Source organism: Primulina eburnea, chromosome 13, assembly GCF_022965805.1.
Source record: "Primulina eburnea isolate SZY01 chromosome 13, ASM2296580v1, whole genome shotgun sequence".
Classification (NCBI taxonomy): domain Eukaryota; kingdom Viridiplantae; phylum Streptophyta; class Magnoliopsida; order Lamiales; family Gesneriaceae; genus Primulina; species Primulina eburnea.
Window position 1 is genome coordinate 31,949,255 of NC_133113.1, and position 24,566 is coordinate 31,973,820.

The following is a 24,566-nucleotide window of genomic DNA, read 5'->3' on the forward strand; positions in this document are numbered from 1 at the left end:
TATCGTCAATGAAAACCACCACAAACTGATCCAGAAAATCTCGGAAGACTCGGTTCATCAGATTCATGAACACCGCTGGCGCATTCGTCAATCCGAATGGCATAACTAGAAACTCGTAATGCCCATAACGAGTACGAAATGCAGTCTTGGAAATATCATCATCTCTGACTCTCATCTGATGATAACCTGATCGCAAGTCGATCTTGGAGTAAACAGAAGTACCCTGAAGCTGATCGAACAAGTCATCAATACGGGGTAATGGGTACTTGTTTTTGATCGTCACCCGATTCAGCTGGCGATAATCAATGCACAACCGCATCGATCCATCCTTCTTCTTGACAAACAAGACTGGAGCTCCCCAAGGCGAAACACTCGGGCGAATATAACCCTTATCAAGAAGATCCTGCAATTGCTGCTTCAGCTCTCTCATCTCTGACGGAGCCAGACGATAGGGGGCACGAGAAATCGGTGCAGTCCCTGGCATTAACTCAATGCCAAACTCCACCTCTCTAACCGGAGGAAAACCAGGAATCTCTTCTGGAAATACATCAGGAAATTCACAAACCACTGGAATATCCTCTATACCAACACTACCTGTGGACGTATCAATTGCATAGATGAGGTAGCCTTCCCCGCCCGCCTCTAAAGCACGACAGGCTTTCAGAGCAGATACTACTGGCATCGGAGGTCGCGCTCCCTCACCATAGAAAAACCAACTAGAGCTCTCAGTCGTACGAAACTGAACAAGCTTCTGGTAACAATCCACAGTAGCTCGGTAGGTAGTCAAAATGTCTATACCCAAAATACAATCAAAATCTTCCATCTCCAGAATCATAAGATTCGCAGTCAACTCGTTACCCTCAAAATCTAAAGGACAACCCATCACTAGACGCTTGGCTAAAACCGAATGACCCATCGGGGTAGAAACAGAAAGAATGACGTCTAGAGAAACATACGGTAACTTATGACGTTTAACGAATCGTGCAGAAATGAATGAATGAGATGCTCCGGTATCTATAAGAACAAAAGCAGGAATACCGCATAAACAAAAAGTACCTGCTATGACCCTCTCGGTCTCGTCTGCAGCCTGATCCTGGTTCAACGCAAAAACTTGACCTTGGGCACGAGGTCGAAGATTCGAACTACCCACTGCCTGACCCTGCCTCCTCTGCTGAACAGTCGCCTGAGATCCAGAACCAGATCCTGCTCCACCTCGCAACTGAGGACAATTCTTCTTAATATGCCCCATCTCTCCGCACTGATAACAAGCTCCTGCGGCTACTCGGCATTGCTCCGATGGATGGTTCTTCCCACAATGCACACAAGACTCCTTCTTCTTACCAAAGCGGAAAACACCGCTAGATCGAGATCTAGATCCAGAAGAAGACGAACCAGATTTCTTGAACGACTGAGATCGAGGCCTCAAAGTACTCGGAGGTCTAGAAGAAAGAATAGCCCTACCACGCTGGAGACTGATCTCTGCTTGACGACACCGGTTCACCAACCCATCGTACGAAGTAGGATTATCACAGACAGTGACTCGATCAAAGATCTCCTGATTAAGGCCCTGGAGGAAATGATCATACTTGGCCTCAGAACTGCCACTGATATGAGGAGCGAAGGGTAATAACTCAAAGAATTTCTGCTGATACTCATCAACAGACATACTCCCCTGCTTCAGGTTCAAGAGCTCAATCGTCTTGGCCTGGCGAAGGGCTGGAGGAAAGTACAGCTGCATGAACGCTGCACGGAAATCGGCCCAAGTCGCTCTACCCTGAGACTGAACTATCGGCGCAGAAGTCGATCGCCACCACCTGCGAGCACGGCCCTCAAGAAGAAAACTAAGGGTCTCCATCTTCTGCTCATCGGTGCACTGGAATGCGCGGAAACAACTCTCCATGCGCTCTAACCAATCCTCCGCATCATCGGGAGTCTCACCGCCAACTAAAGGCTTAGGCCCCATCTGCATGAAACGATGCATATCGAAACGCCTAGGACCATCCCGACGATGACGATGCTCATGGTGACGCCTATGATCATCCTGGTCACCCCATCGACCTACACTCCCCTGACTACTCCCGTCATCAAAATGGTCAGCCATCGCTACAAGATAGAATAGGGAAAATGGTCAACGGAAATCCCAAAACAGAATCTATATCCCAAAATCATACGCATGCTCTGATACCATAAATGTAGTGACCCGTTCCAGAATCACCTACTAATTGAAAACTAAGCAAGCAATTAACTTAATAATTACTAATCAGAGATAAAAGCGGAAACAACTAACAAATGATAGTTATACAACCCAAACGAACTCTAGAACAACTCAAAATAAGGTAAAGAATATCTGGTACAACCATGTCGAATCAAATGATACCGAAACTAAACCAACCGGCTACTCAACGTCCTCCTCCTGCTCCTCCGGAACCATCCAACCTGAGACCTGCCCCGTGGGAATGGGGTGTCCAAGATAAACAAAACCGAGGACGTGAGCGATAAGAACGCCCAGTACAAAAGTATGAGTATACAGACCTATATGAAATGCACATGCTATGATCATGATACCGGGGTAGTCAAGAAACAGGAGTCACAAAAGGATCTCAACAATGCTCAGTCTAGAGGCGCCAAGTGGATAGTGCCGCGCGGTCCAACCTCTGGGTCACTGCATCCACTACAAGACAGACGTGGACCTAAAATGTCCCGGACCACCGAAGCCCTCCCGACCCGTCGGCCACTGTGTACTCTCGGTGTCCATGCGTCCACAAGACAGGGCTGAGCGGCCCCAAGATATAGCTTATCTCGAAAGAGATACAGCTCAACAGCAAAGGCTATCTCGAAGGAGATACGGCTCAACATGAAATGTAATATGCATCATAACTCGTGACATAATAGCATGCATCAAATGACATATATCAATGCACCACATAATCATGCAACACATATATGAATGTATACTCAACCAGGATATCTCGGATAGTACTTTCGTACCTCTATCACAGCAATCCTAATCCACTGGAACAACCAGACAACAGGTCTAATCCAAGCCTATTCATCAAGTGAAAACCATCACTAAACTTATCTACCAGACTTAACTAGATAATCCTGAGATAAATACTGATAAAATTCCAAACCTTCGTCCGTCGCTAGCCCGCTGATGCCGCTAGCTCCCAACTAGAGCACAGCTCTGCTACAAGACCAGCAGCTCCCCGCTAGTGCCCAAATCTCGGAACACGACTAGAACCTGTCAGAAACGACTGAAATGCTATGGAACTCTCTGAATTGGCGAGTCAAAATGAGGAAATCCGACCACTATTTATAGGCCATGTTCGGATCCTCCGAACACCACTTCGGAACGTCCGAACGCTACGTGTCCACTGGCTCTTGACAGCTCATGATCGGATCCTCCGATCATACACTTCGGACCGTCCGAACATGCACGTGTCGATCAACTCTTGACACCTAATGATCGGATCCACCGAACTCACTTCGGACCTTCCGAACTCTTCGGTACTTCCGAACCATCTTCGGACCTTCCGATCATGATTAATCACCATTAATCCGTTAATTACCCAATTCGGCATTCGGGCTACTACAAGAAGGTTGCCCGACAGGAGCTTGGAAAAATGTTGAAGTGCACCAGAGTAGGGTGGAAGAGACGCAACCCCTCCAGAGTGGGGAGATTAGTGAGATGAGGGAGATGTGGAAGGAAATACGGAGATTGAGGGAGCAGGTAGGAAGCAGGGCGCCGTTACCCAAGAGAGGGAGCCCTTTTTCACTAGCCATCTTGGAAGAGGGGCATCCTCCGAATTTCCGACAATCAAACGTTGGAGAATATGACGGACATACTGACCCGAGGAACACTTGGGGAGATTTGAGAATGCGGCACTGTTGCATCAATATTCAGATGGAGTCAGGTGCAGGGTGTTTCTGGGTACGTTGGTGAGGTCAGCCCAACAATAGTTCAATACCCTGCAGCCCAACTCCATACAATCGTTCGATGATTTTGCTGCAGCTTTTTTGCACCGATTTGCCAGCATCAAGAGGCACCAGAAAAACTATTTAAGCATGTTCGTAATGAAGCAGCAAGAGGCTGAAACTTTGCGAGAATTTGTCCAGCGCTTTAACAGTGCAGCACTGGAAATACCAGCGGCTACCCCCGACATCATGATAAGTGCCTTTACACAATGACTGAGGGGAGGAGAGTTTTTTAAATCGTTGGTGAAGAAACCTCCATCAAATTATGATGATCTGTTATCTCGGGCAAAAAAATATGTAAATCTAGAAGATGCCCAACGGCATAAAAGGATGGAGCAGCGGCCCGGGGGAAGTAGATTTGAGGGAGTGGAAAGAGGAGGTAGGAAGAGAGGTGCGGGTGAGAAGGAGGATGATAAAGCTAGGGGCAGAGGACAATTCTCATCGCATGTTCCCCTGGGTTGGAGTCGTGACGAGGTGATGGAGGTGAGGGAGCCCGTGGGGAGGTGGGAGAAGTCACGAAGGGTTGGGTGCAGTTCTAGATTTCCTTCACGGGACAGACGAGAAGGATCCGCATCCGGGAGTCGACCGAGGTCTCGCCCTTCCCCTAGACGTGGTCAAGGCCCTCCATGGATAAATCAGGGGGTTGGGGAGCAGAGAAGGGATGTCCTTCAGGAGCCAGTGGAACCGAGGAGGGGAACGAATGAGGATAACCACCCTACGAGAGGAATTATTCATATGATCTCGGGGGGTGCTACTGACGGAGATTCCGGGCGAGCTCGGAAAGCGCATGGGAGGAGGCTGGAAAACTTTGAAATATCTAGAGGTTCAGACTTACCATAAGACGCCGTCATTAGCTTTGGCTCGGAAGACCTCCGAGGCGTTGTGACTCCACATAACGATGCCTTGGTGGTGACGGTCACCATTGCAAATTATGATGTGGCGAGGGTATTTATTGATAATGGAAGCTCCGTGAACGTAGTGTTCAAGAGCACGTTGGATCAAATGAAGCTGGAAGGATTCGAGTTTGAGCCGGTCTCCACCCCGCTGTATGGGTTTGCAGGACACGCCATCCCGCCTTTGGGTCAGATTGTGCTTCCCCTATCCTTGGGAACTGATCCTCGGCGGGTAACAAAGATGATAGCGTTCACCGTGATGGATACTTTTTCAGCGTATAATGGAGTTCACGGCCAGCCAGCCCTGAAGGATTTCAGAGCTGTAGCTTCCACTTATTATCAGAAGCTTAAGTTTCCTGTGGGAAAAGGAGTTGGAGTCTTGTGCGGAGACTGAAAAGTCGCGCGTCGGTGTTATGAAGGGGTAGTGAGGGGGGAGGGAAAAAGATCGCGTGTGGAGCTTAACATGATTGAGAAAGGAAGAAGTGAGTAACTTTGTCTTATTGAGGTACAAGAGGAGCAGAGATGAAAGTTGGAGAATGCGCCGGGCAAGGCTCTAAAGAGGCTCGGGAACGCTTACCACCTTAGAGAATATTAATCTTCACTTGAATTTTGTTGTATTTCGTTACTGAATTTGTCTTATATTACAAGTTGAAATTTAATAAAGTCAAGTTCTTATATTAAGTTCGTGGATGTTGTTGTATTACGAGATGATGAGAAGAATTTCATTTTCCTGCTAATGCATCGCCTAGCAGAGGAGCAGAGCGGAGGAGGAGAATTAAAGTTATTTTTCCTACTAAGGCATCGCCTAGTAGAGGACCAGAGTGGGGTAGAGACAAAATTTTATTTTCCTGCTAAGGCGTCGCCTAGCAGAGGAGCAGAGTGGAGAAGAAGAATCTTATTTTTCTGCTAAGGCATCGCCTAGCAGAGGAGCAGAGTGGAGGAGGAGAATTAAATTTTATTTTTCCTACTAAGGCATCGCCTAGTAGAGGAGCAGAGTGGAGTAGAGACAAAATTAAATTTTCCTGCTATGGTACCGCAGAGGAGCAGAGTTTTGAAGGAGAAAAATTTTATTTTTCCTACTAAGGTATCGCCTAGTAGAGGAGCAGAGTGGAATAGAGACAAAATTGAATTTTCTGTTATGGCATCGCCTAGCAAAGGAGCAAAGTGGAGGAGGAGAATTAAATTTTATTTTTTCTACTAAGGCATCGCCGAGTAGAGGAGCAGAGTGGAGTAGAGACAAAATGAAATTTTCCTGCTATGGCACCGCCTAGCAGAGGAGCAGAGTTGTGAAGGAGAAAAATTTTATTTTTCCTGCTAAGGCACCGCCTAGTAGAGGAGCAGAGTTGTGAAGGAGAAAAATTTTATTTTTCCTGCTAAGGCACCGCCTAGCAGAGGAGCAGAGTTAGGAAGGAGAAAAGAAATTTTATTTTCCTGCTAAGGTATCACCTAGCAGAGGAGTTAGAGGGTGGAGGTGTTGAATCTTTATTTTCCTGCTAAGGTATCACCTAGCAGAGGGGTTAGAGGGTGGAGGATTTTCCTGCTAAGGTATCACCTAGCAGAGGAGTCAGAGGGTGGAGGTGTTGAATCTTCATTTTCCTGCTAAGGTATCACCTACCAGAGGAGTTAGAGGGGGGAGGTGTTGAATCTTTATTTTCCTGCTAAGGTATCACCTAGCAGAGGAGTTAGAGGGTGGAGATGTTAAATCTTTATTTTCCTGCTAAGATATCACATAGTAGAGGAGTTAGAGGGTGGATGTGTTGAATCTTTATTTTCCTGTTAGAAATCGCCTAGTAGAAGAGAAGGAGAGTTGGATATTTTATTAGCCCTGGTGGTTTAATAACATCAAAGATAAATTCGTGAGAAGCAGTAAATTCAAATGCAAAATACTCGAAAGATAGGACCGCAAGAACGAACAAGTACTGAGCCCGGGCAGGCGCGCTGACGGGGGCGAGCACTCAGCGCTTGGTTGGGTGAGCATGGCACGGCGTGGGCGAGGGGCGAGCACTCAGCGCTTGGTTGGGCGAGCAGACGCGTTTGGGCGAGGGTGGAGCGGCGTGAGGCGAGCTGGGGGCGCCGGACGAGCGCTTGGCGGGGCGAGCGTGGCGTTTGGCGAGGACGAGCGCTGACGGGGTCGAGCACTCAGTGCTTGGTTGGGCGAGCGTGGCACGGCGTGGGCGAGGGGCGAGCACTTATCGCTTGGTTGGGCGAGCGTGAGTGCTTGGCCAAGCGAGCGTGACTGGGCGAGCAGACGTGTTTGGGCGAGGGTGGAGCGGCGTGAGGCGAGCTGGGGGCGCTGGGCTGGGCGAGCGTGACGCTTGGTGAGGGCGAGCGCTCGGCTGGGCGAGCAGGCGTGCTGGGGTTGGGCGAGCAGGCGATGGTAATAAACTATATATTATCTAAATTTTACTGAAAAAGATACCGACATATAAAATATATGGTATAAATAACACAAGTGTGAGAAGTGACATTTTCGGTGGGTAATAATAAATTAATTGATTTTCTGTTTTTATTTCTTATTTATCCGAAAACAGGGCTCACAAATAGGACCAAGTACTTCTATTTCCTTTCTCGAGAAAATGAAAATTAGAACAGATGAGCCAAGTTTGCTTGCTTTTATATGTCCCAAGTAGGGATGACAATGGGTAGGGTATGGATCAGATTTCATACATCCATCCACATGCTCATTTATTAAATTCATCCCCATACACATCCTCATACCCATCGGGTATTGAATTTCTTCCTCATCCCCATATCCATCGGATTATCGGATACTCATACCCTACCCAAATACCCTATTATCATATATAATTGAATTTTTTCAAAATTAAATTGTTTCAATGAAGTTATGAATATTTAAAAAAATTATTTAAATGAACAATAAGAAAAATTATTAATGATAAAAATTTGCAAAATAAACTTTATAGAAAAAATAACAAAATATTAAAAATAGTTTATATTAGTTGAACAAAAGTACGCAATTCAACAAAAATAAAGTATTTTTCAATTTTTAAAGTCAAACATGGAATAAACTTACCAATGGAGAAAATGAGAAATTGAATGAAAAATAAAAGAGCGGTAAAACCTTGAAAAGTAAAAATGAAAGTGAAAGGGAAGAGGAAAAAAAGTATCGATATACTTGGATTTGAGAAGATGAATCTTTAATATAAATAAATATAATTACTATAATATACATATATACATACATATATATATATATATATATATATATATATTAATTTAAACGAGTATTCGGGTCGGGTGTGGGTCGGATTATATCAAACCCGCCTCCATGCCCGAACCCGAAAATCCCCATATTCAATTACCCAACTATTTAATCAGGTCTAAAAATCCCTCCTTACCCTCTTCTATTCGGGTCGGGTATCGAATCTTTCAACGGGTTCGGAGGAAATTTCCATCCTTAGTTCCAAGCCTTTTGAGATCTCATTCTCCAAAATAAAAAAAAAATAAAAAAAAAAAACAAATTTAAACACCCTTTTTCGCACAGTTCTTTTCCTATAATATTCTTAAACCTCTTAAAAAATAGTGCCATATAAATCACTGTGTTTTTAGATTAATTCACTAAAAATTAGGATTTGAAGATTAAGTGGTCAGTTACTTACTATATGATGCTAATATTACAATTTTGAGAGTTAAAATAACTATTTTATAAAATATCATGAATGTTGCATATTTTAATAAAAATATTTATCAATGTAAGGGTTATAGTTTAATTTATATCAATTTTTAAGTAAAGTTATATAAATTTTATTGTCTATATATAACAAGAAGTTTACGTTTTTATTAGAGAAATAATGGAAACAAGGATCAAGGGTATGTCTGTCTCTAATGGAAAAAGTCAAAATAGAGTGTATTTAACAAATTATAAATGGGTTTTTAATATTATATCCCAAAAATATATTATTATAAGAAAAAGGTAGAAACGTGGGTAAAATTATGTCAAGAAATACATGTTTAGCAGAGAGAGAATTAGGATCAATGTAATTTCAGTTCCTAAGCTAGTGATCCTTTAAAGGCCATTAATAATGTTTTAAGTGGGAAATGGTTTAAATTGTAATTAATGTCTAATATAACCAAACATAAAATAAAGATGAAATAATTTAATCTTGTTGATTCGATTTTCTCTTGTTTGTTTAGTTTTAATAATTAACTCGATTGTGAAATGTAAATCTGAAAACAAAAATAAGAACATAAGCAATTTTGACATTGTATTGTCAACCGATCGATCTACATACACAAAATCACGCTGAACTATCAAACAAATTCGCTTAATAGAAAATGTTATGATCATACAACAACTTATTAATTAAAAGACTCTATCTTTTCTAATGTTGTCTCTATAACGAACATATTAAGTAGATTTCGTTTGATGAGTGTCACTGGTCTTCAACTCCACCTTGATCAAACTTCTTTCGAAATTGCGGATTTATCCTATCCCGAAAACGTCATCTTTTTCTCCATAAGAATGAATCACGAGCAACTGAAATTTTTTCAAAACATAATGACATGGTGGAAATTGTCAGTATCTTTATCTTAGGAGATGTCCCGAAACATAAATGACGGTTTTTTTCTTCACAAAAAGTCGCTTACAACAATTGATCATAATCCATCATAATAATATAACTCTTAAAATTCACGTCTCCCTCGACCACTATGGCCACACTCAGCAATTTTCAAAACACACATTTATAAAGAAAAAATATCTAATATAGACATTATCTTTTCAAATCTTGCCTTATGTCTTTTAACAAATGTGATCCAATATCTTAATTATATCACAAAGCACATTCAAAATAATTATCTTCTTCGGTTATCTAGTTATCTCCAAAAATCTTCAAATCAATATTTTAAATTTTATTGAAATCTAAAAAATAAAGCCAACAAAAATAATATCTAACAAATCTGAATGTAATTTATTTACCAAACTATAACCCGATCAATACAAAAAACTTATGAGACGATCTCACGTGTCAATATTGTGATACGATTCTTCGACGTCTTGTTCCCTCTCTCTCTCATCGTTCTCTTTCTCGACAAGAATAATAATAAAAAAGTCCAGGTTGGGCTCTATCATATGAAAACATATTAATTTTTTATACTAAAAGTATTACCACTGATGCTAGTTATGAATCAGATCAACTCATCTCGTAGTTATAAACCTATGAGATCGTCTCACAATATACTTGCTCCCTAATTAATCATATTAATGGTATATGTAGATACGCATGCTGATTTAAATTTTATAATTATTACTGATAGCGATTATAATAAGCTAAACTATTAAAATCATAAATCGGCATATCAATTATTGATTAGATTATGGCTGAGAATTAGCAACCATTCTCGACTCGAAATTGGCATTATCTATTTGTAAATTCCACTTATCCCAACGAGACAAATATAAAATAATTTTAGTCAACTTGCTTACGTGCATGTCGTTAAACGTTGTGCATGTCGTTAAACCTTGTAATAAATATATAATTAGTATCGTTAATTTCAAATAATATTTGATCTTGATGGCCCCGAATGAGATCTTCCATTCGAAGCATGGTAATTTTATCTACTATTATTAAATAAATTTTTATAATGACGATCATTATCATTATTTATTTATTTATTATTAGATTTTAGTTATTTATATTTTACTCATTATTATTATCGTTTATAATTATTAAATAATATTTATTATTCTATTTATTGTAATTAAAATATATTATTATGGTTACGAAAATTGAAATCACTTTGTAATTATAATTTATACTTGGTGAGACGGATCTCTTATTGCGTCACCCATGAAAAAATATTACTTTTTATTGTAAGAGTATTACTTTTTATTGTTTATATGGGTAGGGTTGACTCGTCTCACGGATTATGACCCGTGAGACGGTCTCACATGAGAAGCACTCATTTTTTTTTATCCGAAACCAATAAACCTATCGATTATGATTTTTTTGACATTGATTCTCCTCTACGTAACACACGTGGAGTGATCATATTACTCACATTAAAATTCACCTTATAAAAATTTGAAAAATAGAGCAAAATGACCTTCAATGCTTCAAAATAAAATGAAAAATGTTTGTATTTTTTTTATTTATTTTTGTTTATGTATATTTTAATGTGTATAATATTATCTTTATTCTTATCACATACTCTATGTTGGAGAGTATCGGTGTTAAATAACTAATATTCGATGAATTTAGTGGTTTTTGACAACAAAAATCAAAACAAAAAAGTTCAAATTACTAGAGGAAACCGAATTTTAATGATTTATTAATCTATAACTCAAATCATACTAATTTATAGAACTAAATTCTGAATTTTTCCCACTCGGTGGCAAGATCATAAGCCTCTAACGATAGAATCATAATAAACTCGTCCTTGTATTACATGTTTGTCCCCGAATCATCCTATCAGTAATTTTTTAATCGAAAATGATAGATTAAGAGTCAAATTTTTAATCATTTTGATTTTTTTAATATTAAATCACAGTGTGAAAAATGAGATAATATTTTAATATTTTTTCATATGTATACCAATATATATATATATTTATTTAATTATATAATAACGATAACCAATAATAACGATAACCAATATTCACCGTCCAATAATAATAATAATAATAATAATAATAATAATAATAATAATAGTCTGCCGTCTATAATAGGAGAGTATTAGAAGTGTAAAAAAAACAGAACCAAGCAAAATATGATAAAAAAAAAATTGAAAGGTTGAATTCAACTCAAATTAATTTTATTCGAGTTTAGTTCGTTTCTAAGTTCGAAAATTTGAAAACTTCTGGCTCAAATTAAAACTCTAGTTCGAATTTGATTTGAAATATTTGAACATATTTGTGAACTATTCGAAGTATTACATTAAAATAAATATTCGAAGGCAAAAACGTGTGTGAGACGGTCTCACGGGTCATATTTGTGAGACGGATCTCCTATTTGGATCATCCACGAAAAAGTATTACTTTTTATGCTAAGAGTATTACTTTTTATTGTGAATATGGGTAATGTTGACCCGTCTCACAGATTAAGATCCGTGAGATGGTCTCACAGATTAAGATCCGTGAGACGGTCTCACATGAGACCCACTCATATTCGAAAGGTTGACACATATTTAGTTAATATATAATTATATTATATTAATAAAATATTAAAATTCACTAAGTATCAAATAATTTTTTTTTTCCCTTAAATTTCATTTGAAAAATTCAAACATGTTTAAGATGAAATAGAATTCAATAAGCTAAAATATAAATAAAATATTTTTCAACTCAACAAGTAAATCAAACTGAATGTGATGTACGCTAAGCATCTGTCTATAAATCGCAGAAGCAAGTCTTTCAAATTTCATCGAAGAAGAAACTAAGATATATGGATTTAATATTCTCAAGTATCCTCCTCCTCTCTTTCGCGGCCTGGGCTTGGATTCTTCAAATTCTGAAATCAAAATCCAGGAAACCAGGCAAACTCCCTCCAGGACCGAACCCATATCCCACAATCGGAAACATTCTCGAACTCGGCCAGAAACCCCACCAATCGCTCGCGAAACTCTCCCAAATCTACGGCCCCTTGATTCATCTGAAACTCGGAAGCTTCACAACTGTAGTTGTATCCTCTCCTGAAATGGCCAAACTCTTTCTGCAGAAACACGATCAATTCTTCTCCGGCCGACACCACCCCTGCTCAATACAAGCGCTGGATCACCACAAGCTGTCGATGGCGTGGATCCCAGCCGAGAACCAATGGCGGAAGCTGCGGAAAATATGTAGAGAACAGATGTTTTCGGCGCCGAGTCTTGATTCGAACCAGGGTTTGAGGAGGGACAAGTTGCAGAAACTGTGCGAGTATGTGCGTGGGTGTTGCACAAATGGCAAGGCAGTGGATATCGGGAGAGCTGCATTTACGACGTCGCTTAATCTGATGTCCGCGACCCTTTTTTCTAAGGAACTTGCTGCTTTTGATACGGGTTCGTGCGATGAATTCAAGGAACTAGTGTGGGGAATCATGGAGACTATCGGGAAGCCGAATCTTGCAGATTATTTTCCTGTGTTTAGAGCGTTGGATCCGCAGGGGATCTTGAGGAAGAACACCGTTTATTTCAGGAAATGTTTCGATATATTCGAGGAAATCATAGAGGAACGGGTGAAAACAAGGGGAGGATCGGTTAAGGATTCGAGAAAAAATGATATGTTGGAATCTCTAATGGATATTAACGAGAGAAATGAGTCTGATCTGACTATTCTAGACATTAAGCTTTTACTTCTGGTGAGTATCCATAAATACATACTTTTTTTTTCTTTACAAAAATTATGCATAATTTTAAAATAAATAAGAGCAAATAGTCAAATACTGAAGGTTATGTTTGGTAATCATGATAAATAATCATTCCCTTGTCTCGCGTTTGGTTCGTTTTTTATTAATCTATAAGCCCTTGATTATGATTGAAAGTCCATATTATTCATGTTATTTGTGTGATTAAATATATCTCATCAAAGGGTGTGATAATTAATAATTTTTGAATAGTGATCATGATAAGATTGTATATTGACCATAATACCCTGAATTTTTTTCTTCAATATAATATGAAAATTATAATTAGTGAAAATTTAATAATTAATATAATATTTTAATTTTTATTATATTTTTTTATAAATTAATTTCATATATTTTAATTATTTTCAATTTAAAATAAATTGTAATGCAAATCTATCTTAAATTAATTTTTTATTAATTTGTAATCTTGTTAATTAATTTTTTTTATGAAAATAAATATTTTTTCAAATCTAATTTATTTTTTAATGATTTAAATTAATTTTAATAAATATAAATTATAATTATAAATATTTAATTATCTATCCAATTATTTTAAGAATATATATTTAATTAGCATTTGGGGCATTTTGGTCATTACAATAAAATTTACAAAATTAATCCATCATTTTAAAATCATACCAAAAACCATGTTATTTATCCCACCATACTATTAATCCATATATCTCATTTTTTAATCACTCTAATTATTAATCATTTACTTATCATATCACACGTACCAAATGGGGACATAGGGTGTTGATTAAAAAACTAGTTAGTTTGGTTTTTCCATTTGAATTCAAATATTTTTTTAAAAATAAATAAATATTTGTAATAAAATATGATTGTAATTTTATGAGTTTCATTCAAAATTCTTAAAAACTCATATATAAAAATAAAATTTAATATTTTACACATTTTTCAAAAATATTTATAAAAATTAATAATTATTATGGAATGTAATAATTTTTAAAAATACATATATCAAATTATAACTTTAAATCATTAATAAAAAATGAAAAATCATGTCAATTTTCCTTCTGGATTTTGGTTAAAATCACAGACGATAAAATAAAAGTTGGCATTTAGAAATACCTCAAAATATTTTCATCCAGCTAAAATTGAACAAGTCTTTCCTCAAAGCTCCTCTATACACTACCTCGACATTTGCTTACTTTAGCATTCGAGTGACAACGTCGGACATCTTTCCGACGCCCATTCACGTGGTTATCTTCGTGTTTACATGTCATCACTGATTTTTCTAGGAAGAAGAAGAAGATATGTGGTTTAGAAACATCTCACTAAGATCTCATTTCTCATCCTTTTCATAACCCAACACGGTGAAAATGTCCACACATCTCGCACCAATTTTTACCAGGTCACATCATATAACATAATTAATATTAAATTTTATATTCATATAATCTTTTTGAAATTGCAAAAATAATATCTTTTTGAAATTACAAAAGTAATATAATATATAATAAATCTTTTTGAAATTACAAAAATAATATCTTTTTGAAATTACAAAAATAATATAATATATAATAAATCTTTTTCAAATTACCAAAATAATATCTTTTTGAAATACGTAACCTAGCGATAATGTCACAGTAGATGTACGTTTCTCTATATAAATGGGGTGGCAATCTTTCAAGGTTCCTCCGAAGCAGAAATATGGATTTAATATTCTTGAGTATTCTCCTTTTCTCTTTTGCAGTCTGGGCATGGATTCTTCAAATGCTGAAATCGAAATTCAGGAAACCTGCAGGCAAACTCCCTCCGGGGCCGAAACCATATCCCATAATCGGAAACATTCTCGAACTCGGCCAGAAACCCCACCAATCGCTCGCGAAACTCTCCCAAATCTACGGCCCCTTGATTCATCTGAAACTCGGAAGCTTAACAACTGTAGTTGTATCCTCTCCTGAAATGGCCAAACTCTTTCTGCAGAAACACGATCAATTCTTCTCCGGCCGACACCACCCCTGCTCAACACAAGCGCTGGATCACCACAAGCTGTCGATGGCGTGGATCCCAGCAGAGAACCAATGGCGGAAGCTGCGCAAAATATGTAGAGAACATATGTTTTCGGCGCCGAGTCTTGATTCGAACCACGATTTGAGGAGGGACAAGTTGCAGAAACTGTGCGAGTATGTGCGTGGGTGTTGCACCAATGGCAAGGCAGTGGATATCGGGAGAGCTGCATTTACGACGTCGCTTAATCTGATGTCCGCGACCCTTTTTTCTAAGGAACTTGCTGCTTTTGATTCGGGTTCGTGCGATGAATTCAAGGAACTAGTGAGGGGAATCATGGAGATTATCGGGAAGCCGAATCTTGCAGATTATTTTCCTGTTTTTAGAGCGTTGGATCCGCAGGGGATCTTGAGGAAGAGCACCGTTTATTTCAGGAAATGTTCCGATATATTGGAGGAAATCATAGAGGAACGGGTGAAAACAAGGGGAGGATCGGTGAAGGATTCGAGGAAAAATGATATGTTGGAATCTCTAATGGATATTAACGAGAGAAATGAGTCTGATCTGACTATTCTTGACATTAAGCATTTACTTCTGGTGAGTATACATTAGTACATACTAACTTCTTTTTTTCTTGACAAAAAGTATGCATAATTTTAAAATAAATAAGAGCAAATGCTGATAGAGTATTGATTAAAAAACTAGTTAGTTTGGTTTTTCGATTTGAATCCAAATATTTTTTTTAAAAAAAAAAAACAAATATTTGTAATAAAATATCATTGTAATTTTTTGAGTTTCATTCAAAATTTTTAAAAATTCACATATAAAAATAAAATTTAATATTTTACAAAATTTTCAAAAACATTTACAAAATTAATAACAATTATGGAATATAATAGTTTTTTAAAAATACATATGTCAAATTATAACTTTAAATCATTAATAAAAAATAAAAAAAATCATGTCAATTTTACTTCTAGGTTTTGGCTAAAATTATAGAAGATAAAACAAAAGTTGACATTTATAAATACCTCAAAATATTTTCATCCAGCTAAAATCAAATTATAAGTCTTTCCTCAAAGCTCCTGTAAACACTACCTGGACATGCTTGTATCTAACTAGTTGCCATACAAGGATTTATTTGTTGCAGGTTCAGACACAACTTCAAGCACGGTGGAATGGGCTATGTCAGAGTTGCTTAGGCATCCAGATGAAATGCTAAAACTAAAAAATGAATTAAAGGAAGTGATTGGAAAGAATGAACAAGTTACAGAATCAGATATTTCAAGACTTCCATATTTGATAGCAGTGGTAAAAGAAACTTTTAGGGTTCACCCTGCGGCCGCTTTGTTGGTACCTCACAAGTCTCAAGAAGATACAGAAATCAATGGCTACATCATCCCGAAAAACGCTCAAATTCTCATTAATGCATGGGCTATTGGCAGAGATTCAAGAACATGGTCGGATTCTACGTCGTTTACCCCCGAGAGATTTTTTGAACGTGAAGCTGACTTCAAAGGTCAGCATTTCGAGCTCCTACCATTCGGTGCCGGTAGGAGAATTTGCCCAGGCTGGCCATTGGCGAGTCGTATGGTGCACCTAATGATTGCTACTTTGGTGCATAACTTCGAATGGAAACTTGATGGAGGACTAAAACCAGAAGAAGTGGACATGGGTGAAATATTTGGACTCACAATACAAAAGTCTTTACCTCTCAAAGCTGTGCCAAGTATATAGCTACTATTGTGTGAACCTTTTGTTGATGTTGTATGCTTGAGATCTCAATTATGTTGTGATCATTTAGTTACTATTGTCCAATCCTTTCGTTGATGATGAATAAGAGAAGTTATCTATCTATTTGTGTAAATTGTCATGATGTCTGGACAAATTTCTTTTTTGTTTTGGAAAAATCTAAAATCCCATCATACATTCAAGACACAAGCATTCAGTAGCAAAAAAATCACCTCACAAGAATTATATTATATTCATCCACAAAACCATAGTTTATGAGTAATTTTGAATTAGGTCGTGGTCCACGTCTAGAACAAAAGAAACTCTAAAATGAGGGTTCTCATAAATTGTGAACAAACCAAAAAATTACTTAAACAAATTTCACGACCTTCCATTTCACCCACCAGAACCCTGCCTTTTTTGTGGATCAGAGGGAGAGAGCGAAAAAGAGTTATAACCAGAAAACAATAGGTTCCTTGGATTTATAGGGACGACTACGTACAAGTTGCACAACCCCATCAACAACAGTAAACATCGCTTTGCAGTTGCTTCTATACGATAATAATGGTGATCCAAGGGGAACCAGTGCAAATCTCTCAGCCAAACTGACTTTCTGCATTGAAAGGGATCTAGCCTTGTCCACCTTGAAAGGGATCCCGCCGAGATGTGATCTAGCCATCTGACATAAACCTTTATCCTACTTGTATCGAAAAAACACGCATTAATTACCGTCGCAGTATATATCCTGTATACATCAGGTCAACTCTAATTACTTCCCCAGCTTTGGCTCAACCACCTCGGACCTCTACCTTGAGCTCGGCCTTATCCCTTGAAAACTCGAACCCAATCTAACTCGACTCATGTATTGCCATTAGCTAGACAACCCACCGAGGTGTCACAAAGGTTTTGTTAATATATGGCTTGCATCTCGTTTTCCGTAATTATCTTTTTGGCGTAATGAGATAAAATCATATAAAAATAATTTGAACATATCAGTAAATCTTCGATGAAAATGATAAACAAATAAATGAAACGAGTATATTCTAGTATGATATTTTGTTAACAAAAATGGCATATTTTAATATGTAAAATATCCTATATTATATTAAAAAATCAATCGCTCGATGAAAATACGATGTGACCGCTATAATAAATTGTGGTTTCTTTCAAACATAGAATAACCCAATATATATTTTAGTATTATCTTTAAAAAAAAAACCGGTAAATTGCTCATAAATTCCTAAAAGTAAACTCATATTTGCTTCCACTCCCCATGTCAGTATTAGTATGTTTCAACTCCCTGACATCTTTCCTTGTGTGTTTTAGGTCTCTACTTGGTAGCAAGTTACCATGATGCCCTCATATTTTTTTTAAAAACCGTAAATACCCTTTGATACCCCATGGAAGACAGGCCCATCAAGCGCCCTATTATCCCTGGCTCATCCCTAGCCAAGTGGAAAACAAGCCCATCAAGGGCTCATGTATTCTCTTATAAATACCAGATTTGAGCTTATGATTATGAATTCAATATATTGTTTTCAGCAGCACCCTTAGCTGCTCTCCCTATATATCCTCAGTCTCTGACTTGAGCGTCGGAGGGGCTACGCCAGGACACCCTCCTGGCCCCCTCCTAACGATCTTCTTTGTTATTTCACGCTCAGGGTAACTTCAAAACTTGCGTCTGGATTAGTGACACTTACTGGGAGCGAACCCTAAATTTCCCATAAGTATCAGTTGGCGCCATCTGTGGGAAATCTTTGGGTTGAGACGTAGAGATGGTAGGGAGGAGAGGGAGTGGAAGAGCCACCTCAGCATCATCGCGTCCTCGCAGGGGACCCGAACCATCTCATGTTGAGACAAGACAGGAACAACCGCATCTTGAGACGAGACAGGAACAACTTCGTCAAGAGACAAGAGCTGAGCAGCCCCTTCACGAGACCAGGGCCGAGCTTGACCCTTGAGCAGTTGGGCCAATTCATCACCCGGACAGTGGATGAGACCATGAAAAGGAATCAGGAGTCTATGTTTGTAGAGGAGAAGGTTGCCCGACAGGAGCGTGGAGAAAATGTTGAAGTGCACCAGAGTAGGGTGGAAGAGACGCAACCCCTCCAAAGTGGGGAGATTAGTGAGATGGGGGAGATGTGGAAGGAAATACGGAGATTGAGGGAGCAGGTAGGAAGCAGGGCGCCGTTACCCAAGAGAGGGAGCCCTTTTTCACTATCCATCTTGGAAGAGGGGCTTCCTCCGAATTTCCAACAATCAAACGTTGGAGAATATGACGGACATACTGACCCCAAGGAACACTTGGGGAGATTTGAGAATGCGGCACTGTTGCATCAATATTCAGATGGAGTCAGGTGCAGGGTGTTTCTGGGCACGTTGGTGAGGTCAGCCCAACAATGGTTCAATACCCTGCAGCCCAACTCCATACAATCGTTCGATTATTTTGCTGCAGCTTTTTTGCACCGATTTGCCAGCAGCAAGAGGCACCAGAAAAACTATTTAAGCATGTTCGTAATGAAGCAGCAAGAGGCTGAAACTTTGCGGGAATTTGTCCAGCGCTTTAACAGTGCAACACTGGAAATACCGACGGCTACCCCCGACATCATGATAAGTGCCTTTACACAAGGACTGAGAGGAGGAGAGTTTTTTAAATCGTTGGTGAAGAAACCTTCATCAAATTATTATGATCTGTTATCTAGGGCAAAAAAATATGTAAATCTAGAAGATGCCCAACGGCATAAGAGGATGGAGCAGCGGCCCGGGGGAAGTAGATTTGAGGGAGCGGGAAAAGGAGGTAGGAAGAGAGGTGCGGGTGAGAAGGAGGATGATAAAGCTATGGGTAGAGGACAATTCTCATCGCATGTTCCCCTGGGTTGGAGTCGTGACGAGGTGATGGAGGTGAGGGAGCCCGCGGGGAGGTGGGAGAAGTCACGAAGGGTTGGGTGCAGTTCTAGATTTCCTTCACGGGACAGACGAGAAAGATCCGCATCCGGGAGTCGACCGAGGTCTCGCCCGTCCCCTAGACGTGGTCAAGGCCCTCCATGGATAAATCAGGGGGTTGGGGAGCAGAGAAGGGAAAGTCGAGGTCAAAATATCCTTCAGGAGCCAGTCGAACCGAGGAGGGGAACGAATGAGGATAACCACCATACGAGATGAATTATTCATATGATCTCGGGGGGTGCTACTGACGGAGATTCCGGGCGAGCTCGGAAAGCGCATGGGAGGAGGATGGAAAACTTTGAAATATCTAGAGGTTCAGACTTACTATAAGACGCCGTCATCAGCTTTGGCTCGGAACACCTCCGAGGCGTTGTGACTCCACATAACGATGTCTTGGTGGTGACGGTCACCATTGCCAATTATGATGTGGCGATGATATTTATTGATAATGGAAGCTCCGTGAACGTAGTGTTCAAGAGCACGTTCGATCAAATGAAGCTGGAAGGATTCGAGTTTGAGCTGGTCTCCACCCCGCTGTATGGGTTTGCAGGACACGCCATCCCGCCTTTGGGTCAGATTGTGCATCCCCTATCCTTGGGAACAGATCCTCGGCGGGTAACAAAGATGATAGCGTTCACCGTGATGGCTACTTTTTCAGCGTATAATGGAATTCACGGCCAGCCAGCCCTGAAGGATTTCAGAGCCGTAGCTTCCACTTATCATCAGAAGCTTAAGTTTCCTGTGGGAAAAGGAGTTGGAGTCTTGTGCGGAGACCAAAAAGTCGCGCGTCGGTGTTATGAAGGGGTAGTGAGGGGGGAGGGAAAAAGATTGCATGTGGAGCTTAACATGATTTGGAAAGGAAGAAGTGAGTAACTTTGTCTTATTGAGGTACAAGAGGAGCAGAGATGAAAATTGGAGAATGCGCCGGACAAGGCTCTAAAGAGGCTCGGGAACGCTTACCACCTTAGAGAATATTAATCTTCACTTGAATTTTGCTGTATTTCGTTACTGAATTTGTATTATATTATCAGTTGAAATTTAATAAAGTCAAGTTCTTATATTAAGTTCGTGGATGTTGTTGTATTACGAGATGATGAGAAGAATTTCATTTTACTGATAAGGCATCGCCTAGCAAAGGAGCAGAGCGGAGGAGGAGAATTAAAGTTATTTTTCCTACTAAGGCATGGCCTAGTAGAGGACCAGAGTGGGGTAGAGACAAAATTTTATTTTCCTGCTAAGACGTCGCCTAGCAGAAGAGAAGAGTGGAGAAGAAGAATCTTATTTTCCTGCTAAGACATCGCCTAGCAGAGGAGCAGAGTGGAGGAGGATAATTAAATTTTATTTTTCCTACTAAGGCATCGCCTAGTAGAGGAGCAGAGTGGAGTAGTAGACAAAATTAAATTTTCCTGCTATGGTACCGCCTATAAGAGGAGCAGAGTTGTGAAGGAGAAAAATTTAATTTTTCCTACTAAGGCATCGCCTAGTAGAGGAGCAGAGTGGAATAGAGACAAAATTGAATTTTTCTGTTATGGAATCGCCTAGCAAAGGAGCAGAGTGGAGGAGGAGAATTAAATTTTATTTTTTCTACTAAGGCATCGCCTAGTAGAGGAGCAGAGTGGAGTAGAGACAAAATTAAATTTTCTTGCTATGGCATCGCCTAGCAGAGGAGCATAGTTGTGAAGGGAAAAATTTTATTTTTCCTGCTAAGGCACCGCCTAGCAGAGGAGCAGAGTTAGGAAGGAGAAAAGACATTTTATTTTCCTGCTAAGGTATCACCTAGCAGAGGAGTTAGAGGGTGGAGGTGTTGAATCTTTATTTTCCTGCTAAGGTATCACCTAGCAGAGGGGTTAGAGGGTGGAGGATTTTCCTGCTAAGGTGTCACCTAGCAGTGGAGTTAGAGGGTGGAGGTGTTGAATCTTTATTTTCCTGCTAAGGTATCACCTAGCAGAGGAGTTAGAGGGGGGAGGTGTTGAATCTTTATTTTCCTGCTAAGGTATCACCTAGCAGAGGAGTTAGAGGGTGAAGGATTTTCCTGCTAAGGTATCACCTAGCAGAGGAGTTAGAGGGTGGAGATGTTAAATCTTTATTTTCCTGCTAAGGTATCACATAGCAGAGGAGTTAGCGGGTGGATGTGTTGAATCTTTATTTTCCTTCTAAGGTATCACCTAGCAGAGGAGTTAGAGGGTGGAGACATTGAATCTTTATTTTCCTGTTAGAAATCGCCTAGTAGAAGAGAAAGAGAGTTGGATATTTTATTAGCCTTGGTGGTTTAATAACATCAAAGATAAACTCGTGAGAAGCAGTAAATTCAAATGCAAAATACTCGAAAGATAGGACCGCAAGAACGAACAAGTACTGAGCCCGGGCAGGCGCGCTGACGGGGGCGAGCACTCAGCGCTTGGTTGGGTGAGCGTGGCACGGCGTGGGCGAGGGGCGAGCACTCAGCGCTTGGTTGGGCGAGCGTGGGCACTTGGCCAGGCGAGCGTGACAAGGCGAGCAGATGCGTTTGGGCGAGGGTGGAGCGGCGTGAGGCGAGCTGGGGGTGCTGGACGAGCGCTTGGCGGGCGAGCGTGGCGCTCGGCGAGGACGAGCGCTGACGGGGTCGAGCACTAAGCACTTGGTTGGGCGAGCGTGGCACGGCGTGGGCGAGGGGCGAGCACTCATCGCTTGGTTGGGCGAGCGTGAGCGTTGGGCCAGGCGAGCGTGACTGGGCGAGCAGACGTGTTTGGGCGAGGGTGGAGCGGCGTGAGGCGAGCTGGGGGCGCTGGGCGAGCGTGACGCTTGGTGAGGGCGAGCGCTCGGCTGGGCGAGCAGGCGTGCTGGGGCTGGGCGAGCAGGCTATGGCAATAAACTATATATTATCAAAATTTTACTGAAAAAGATACCGACATATAAAATATATGGTATAAATAACACAAGTGTGAGAAGTGACATTTTCGGTGGGTAATAATAAATTAATTGATTTTCTATTTTTATTTCTTATTTATCCGAAAACATGGCTCACAAATCGAACCAAGTACTTCTATTTCCTTTCTGGAGAAAATGAAAAATTAGAACAGATGAGCCAAGTTTGCTTGCTTTTATATGTCCCAAGTAGGGATGACAATGGGTAGGGTATGGATCAGATTTCATACATCCATTCGCATACTCATTTATTAAATTCATCCTCATACCCATCCCCATACCCATCGGGTATTGAATTTCATCATCATCCCCATAACCATCGGATTATCGAATACTCATACCCTACCCAAATACCCTATTATCATATACAATTGAATTTTTTCAAAATTAAATTGTTTCAATGAAGTTATGAATATTTAAAAAATTATTTAAATGAACAATAAGAAAAATTATTAATGATAAAAATTTGCAAAATAAACTTTATAGAAAAAATAACAAAATATTAAAAATAATTTATATTAGTTGAATAAAAGTACGCAATTCAACAAAAATAAAGTATTTTTCAATTTTTAAAGTCAAACATGAAATAAACTTACCAATGGAGAAAATGAGAAATTGAATGAAAAATAAAAGAGCGGTAAAACTTTGAAACGTAAAAGTGAAAGTGAAAGGGAAGAGGAAAAAAAATATCGATATACTTGGATTTGAGAAGATGAATCTTTAATATAAATAAATATAATTACTATAATATACATATATACATATATATATATATATATATATATATATATATATATATATATATATTTATTAATTTAAACGAGTATTCGGGTCGGGTGTGGGTCGTATTATATCAAACCCGCCTCCATGTCCGAACCCGAAAATCCCCATATTCAATTACCCAACTATTTAATCAGGTCTAAAAATCCCTCCTTACCCTCTTCTATTCGGGTCGGGTATCGAATCTTTCAACGGGTTCGGAGGAAATTGTCATCCCTAGTTCCAAGCCTTTTGAGATCTCATTCTCCAAAATAAAAATAAAAAAAACAAATTTAAACACCCTTTTTCGAACAGTTCTTTTCCGATAATAGTCTTAAACCTCTTAAAAAATAGTGCCATATAAATCACTGTGTTTCTAGATTAATTCACTAAAAATTAGGATTTGAAGATTAAGTGTAGTGACCCGTTCCAGAATCACCTACTAGTTGAGAACTAAGCATGCAATTAACTTAATTAATAAAAATCAGAGATAACAGCGGAAATATGGTTAACAACAATAGTTTATACAACCCAATCGAAATCCAAAATACTCAACTAACTGAAAGTATCTGCTACAATCATATCAAATCAAATGGAAAACACTGAAAACTAAACCAACCAGCTACTCAATGTCCTCCTCCTGCTCCTCCTGAGCCATCCAACCTGAGGCCTGCCCCGTGGAATTGGGGTGTCCAAGATAAACAAAACCTAGGACGTGAGCGATAAGAACGCCCAGTACAAAAGCATGAGTATACAAACCTATATGAAATGCACATGCTATGATATGATACCAGGGTAGTCAAGAAACAGGAGTCACAAAAGATCTCAAAATGCTCAGTCTAGAGGCGCCAAGTGGATAGTGCCGCGCGGTACTACCTCTGGGTCACTGCATCCACTGCAAGAACAGACGTGGACCTAAAATGTCCCGGATCACCGAAGCCCTCCGGACCCGTCGGCCACTGTGTACTCTCGGTGTCCATGCGTCCACAAGACAAGACAGGGCTGAGCGGCCCCACAAGATATATATAGCTTATCTCGAAAG

General features: G+C 39.6%; 3 protein-coding genes across 3 annotated transcripts; all 3 read left to right on the forward strand.

Moving 5' to 3' along the window:
* The first annotated feature begins 12,265 nt into the window (after nucleotides 1-12,265).
* On the forward strand, nucleotides 12,266-14,501 carry LOC140810487 (cytochrome P450 76T24-like). The gene is made up of 2 exons (XM_073168337.1): nucleotides 12,266-13,165; nucleotides 14,391-14,501. The coding sequence occupies exons 1-2, from the start codon at nucleotides 12,272-12,274 to the stop codon at nucleotides 14,499-14,501; spliced, it is 1,005 nt and encodes a 334-aa protein (XP_073024438.1). The 5' UTR covers nucleotides 12,266-12,271.
* Nucleotides 14,502-14,838: 337 nt separating this feature from the next.
* On the forward strand, nucleotides 14,839-16,996 carry LOC140809808 (cytochrome P450 76T24-like). The gene is made up of 2 exons (XM_073167539.1): nucleotides 14,839-15,784; nucleotides 16,322-16,996. Exons 1-2 carry the CDS (start codon nucleotides 14,888-14,890, stop codon nucleotides 16,922-16,924), a joined length of 1,500 nt encoding a protein of 499 aa, XP_073023640.1. The 5' UTR covers nucleotides 14,839-14,887; the 3' UTR covers nucleotides 16,925-16,996.
* Nucleotides 16,997-20,293: 3,297 nt separating this feature from the next.
* Nucleotides 20,294-20,734, forward strand: LOC140810488 (uncharacterized). Its single transcript, XM_073168338.1, has one exon. It carries the CDS (start codon nucleotides 20,294-20,296, stop codon nucleotides 20,732-20,734), a length of 441 nt encoding a protein of 146 aa, XP_073024439.1.
* Nucleotides 20,735-24,566: the final 3,832 nt, after the last annotated feature.

Coding starts and splice junctions, on each gene's coding strand:
- LOC140809808 (XM_073167539.1), top strand. CDS start 14,888: ATGGATTTAATATTCTTGAGTATTCTCCTTTTCTCTTTTGCAGTCTGG. Junction 15,785..16,321: donor ACATTAAGCATTTACTTCTG/GTGAGTATACAT, acceptor TTGCCATACAAG/GATTTATTTGTTGCAGGTTC.
- LOC140810488 (XM_073168338.1), top strand. CDS start 20,294: ATGATATTTATTGATAATGGAAGCTCCGTGAACGTAGTGTTCAAGAGC.
- LOC140810487 (XM_073168337.1), top strand. CDS start 12,272: ATGGATTTAATATTCTCAAGTATCCTCCTCCTCTCTTTCGCGGCCTGG. Junction 13,166..14,390: donor ACATTAAGCTTTTACTTCTG/GTGAGTATCCAT, acceptor TGCTTACTTTAG/CATTCGAGTGACAACGTCGG.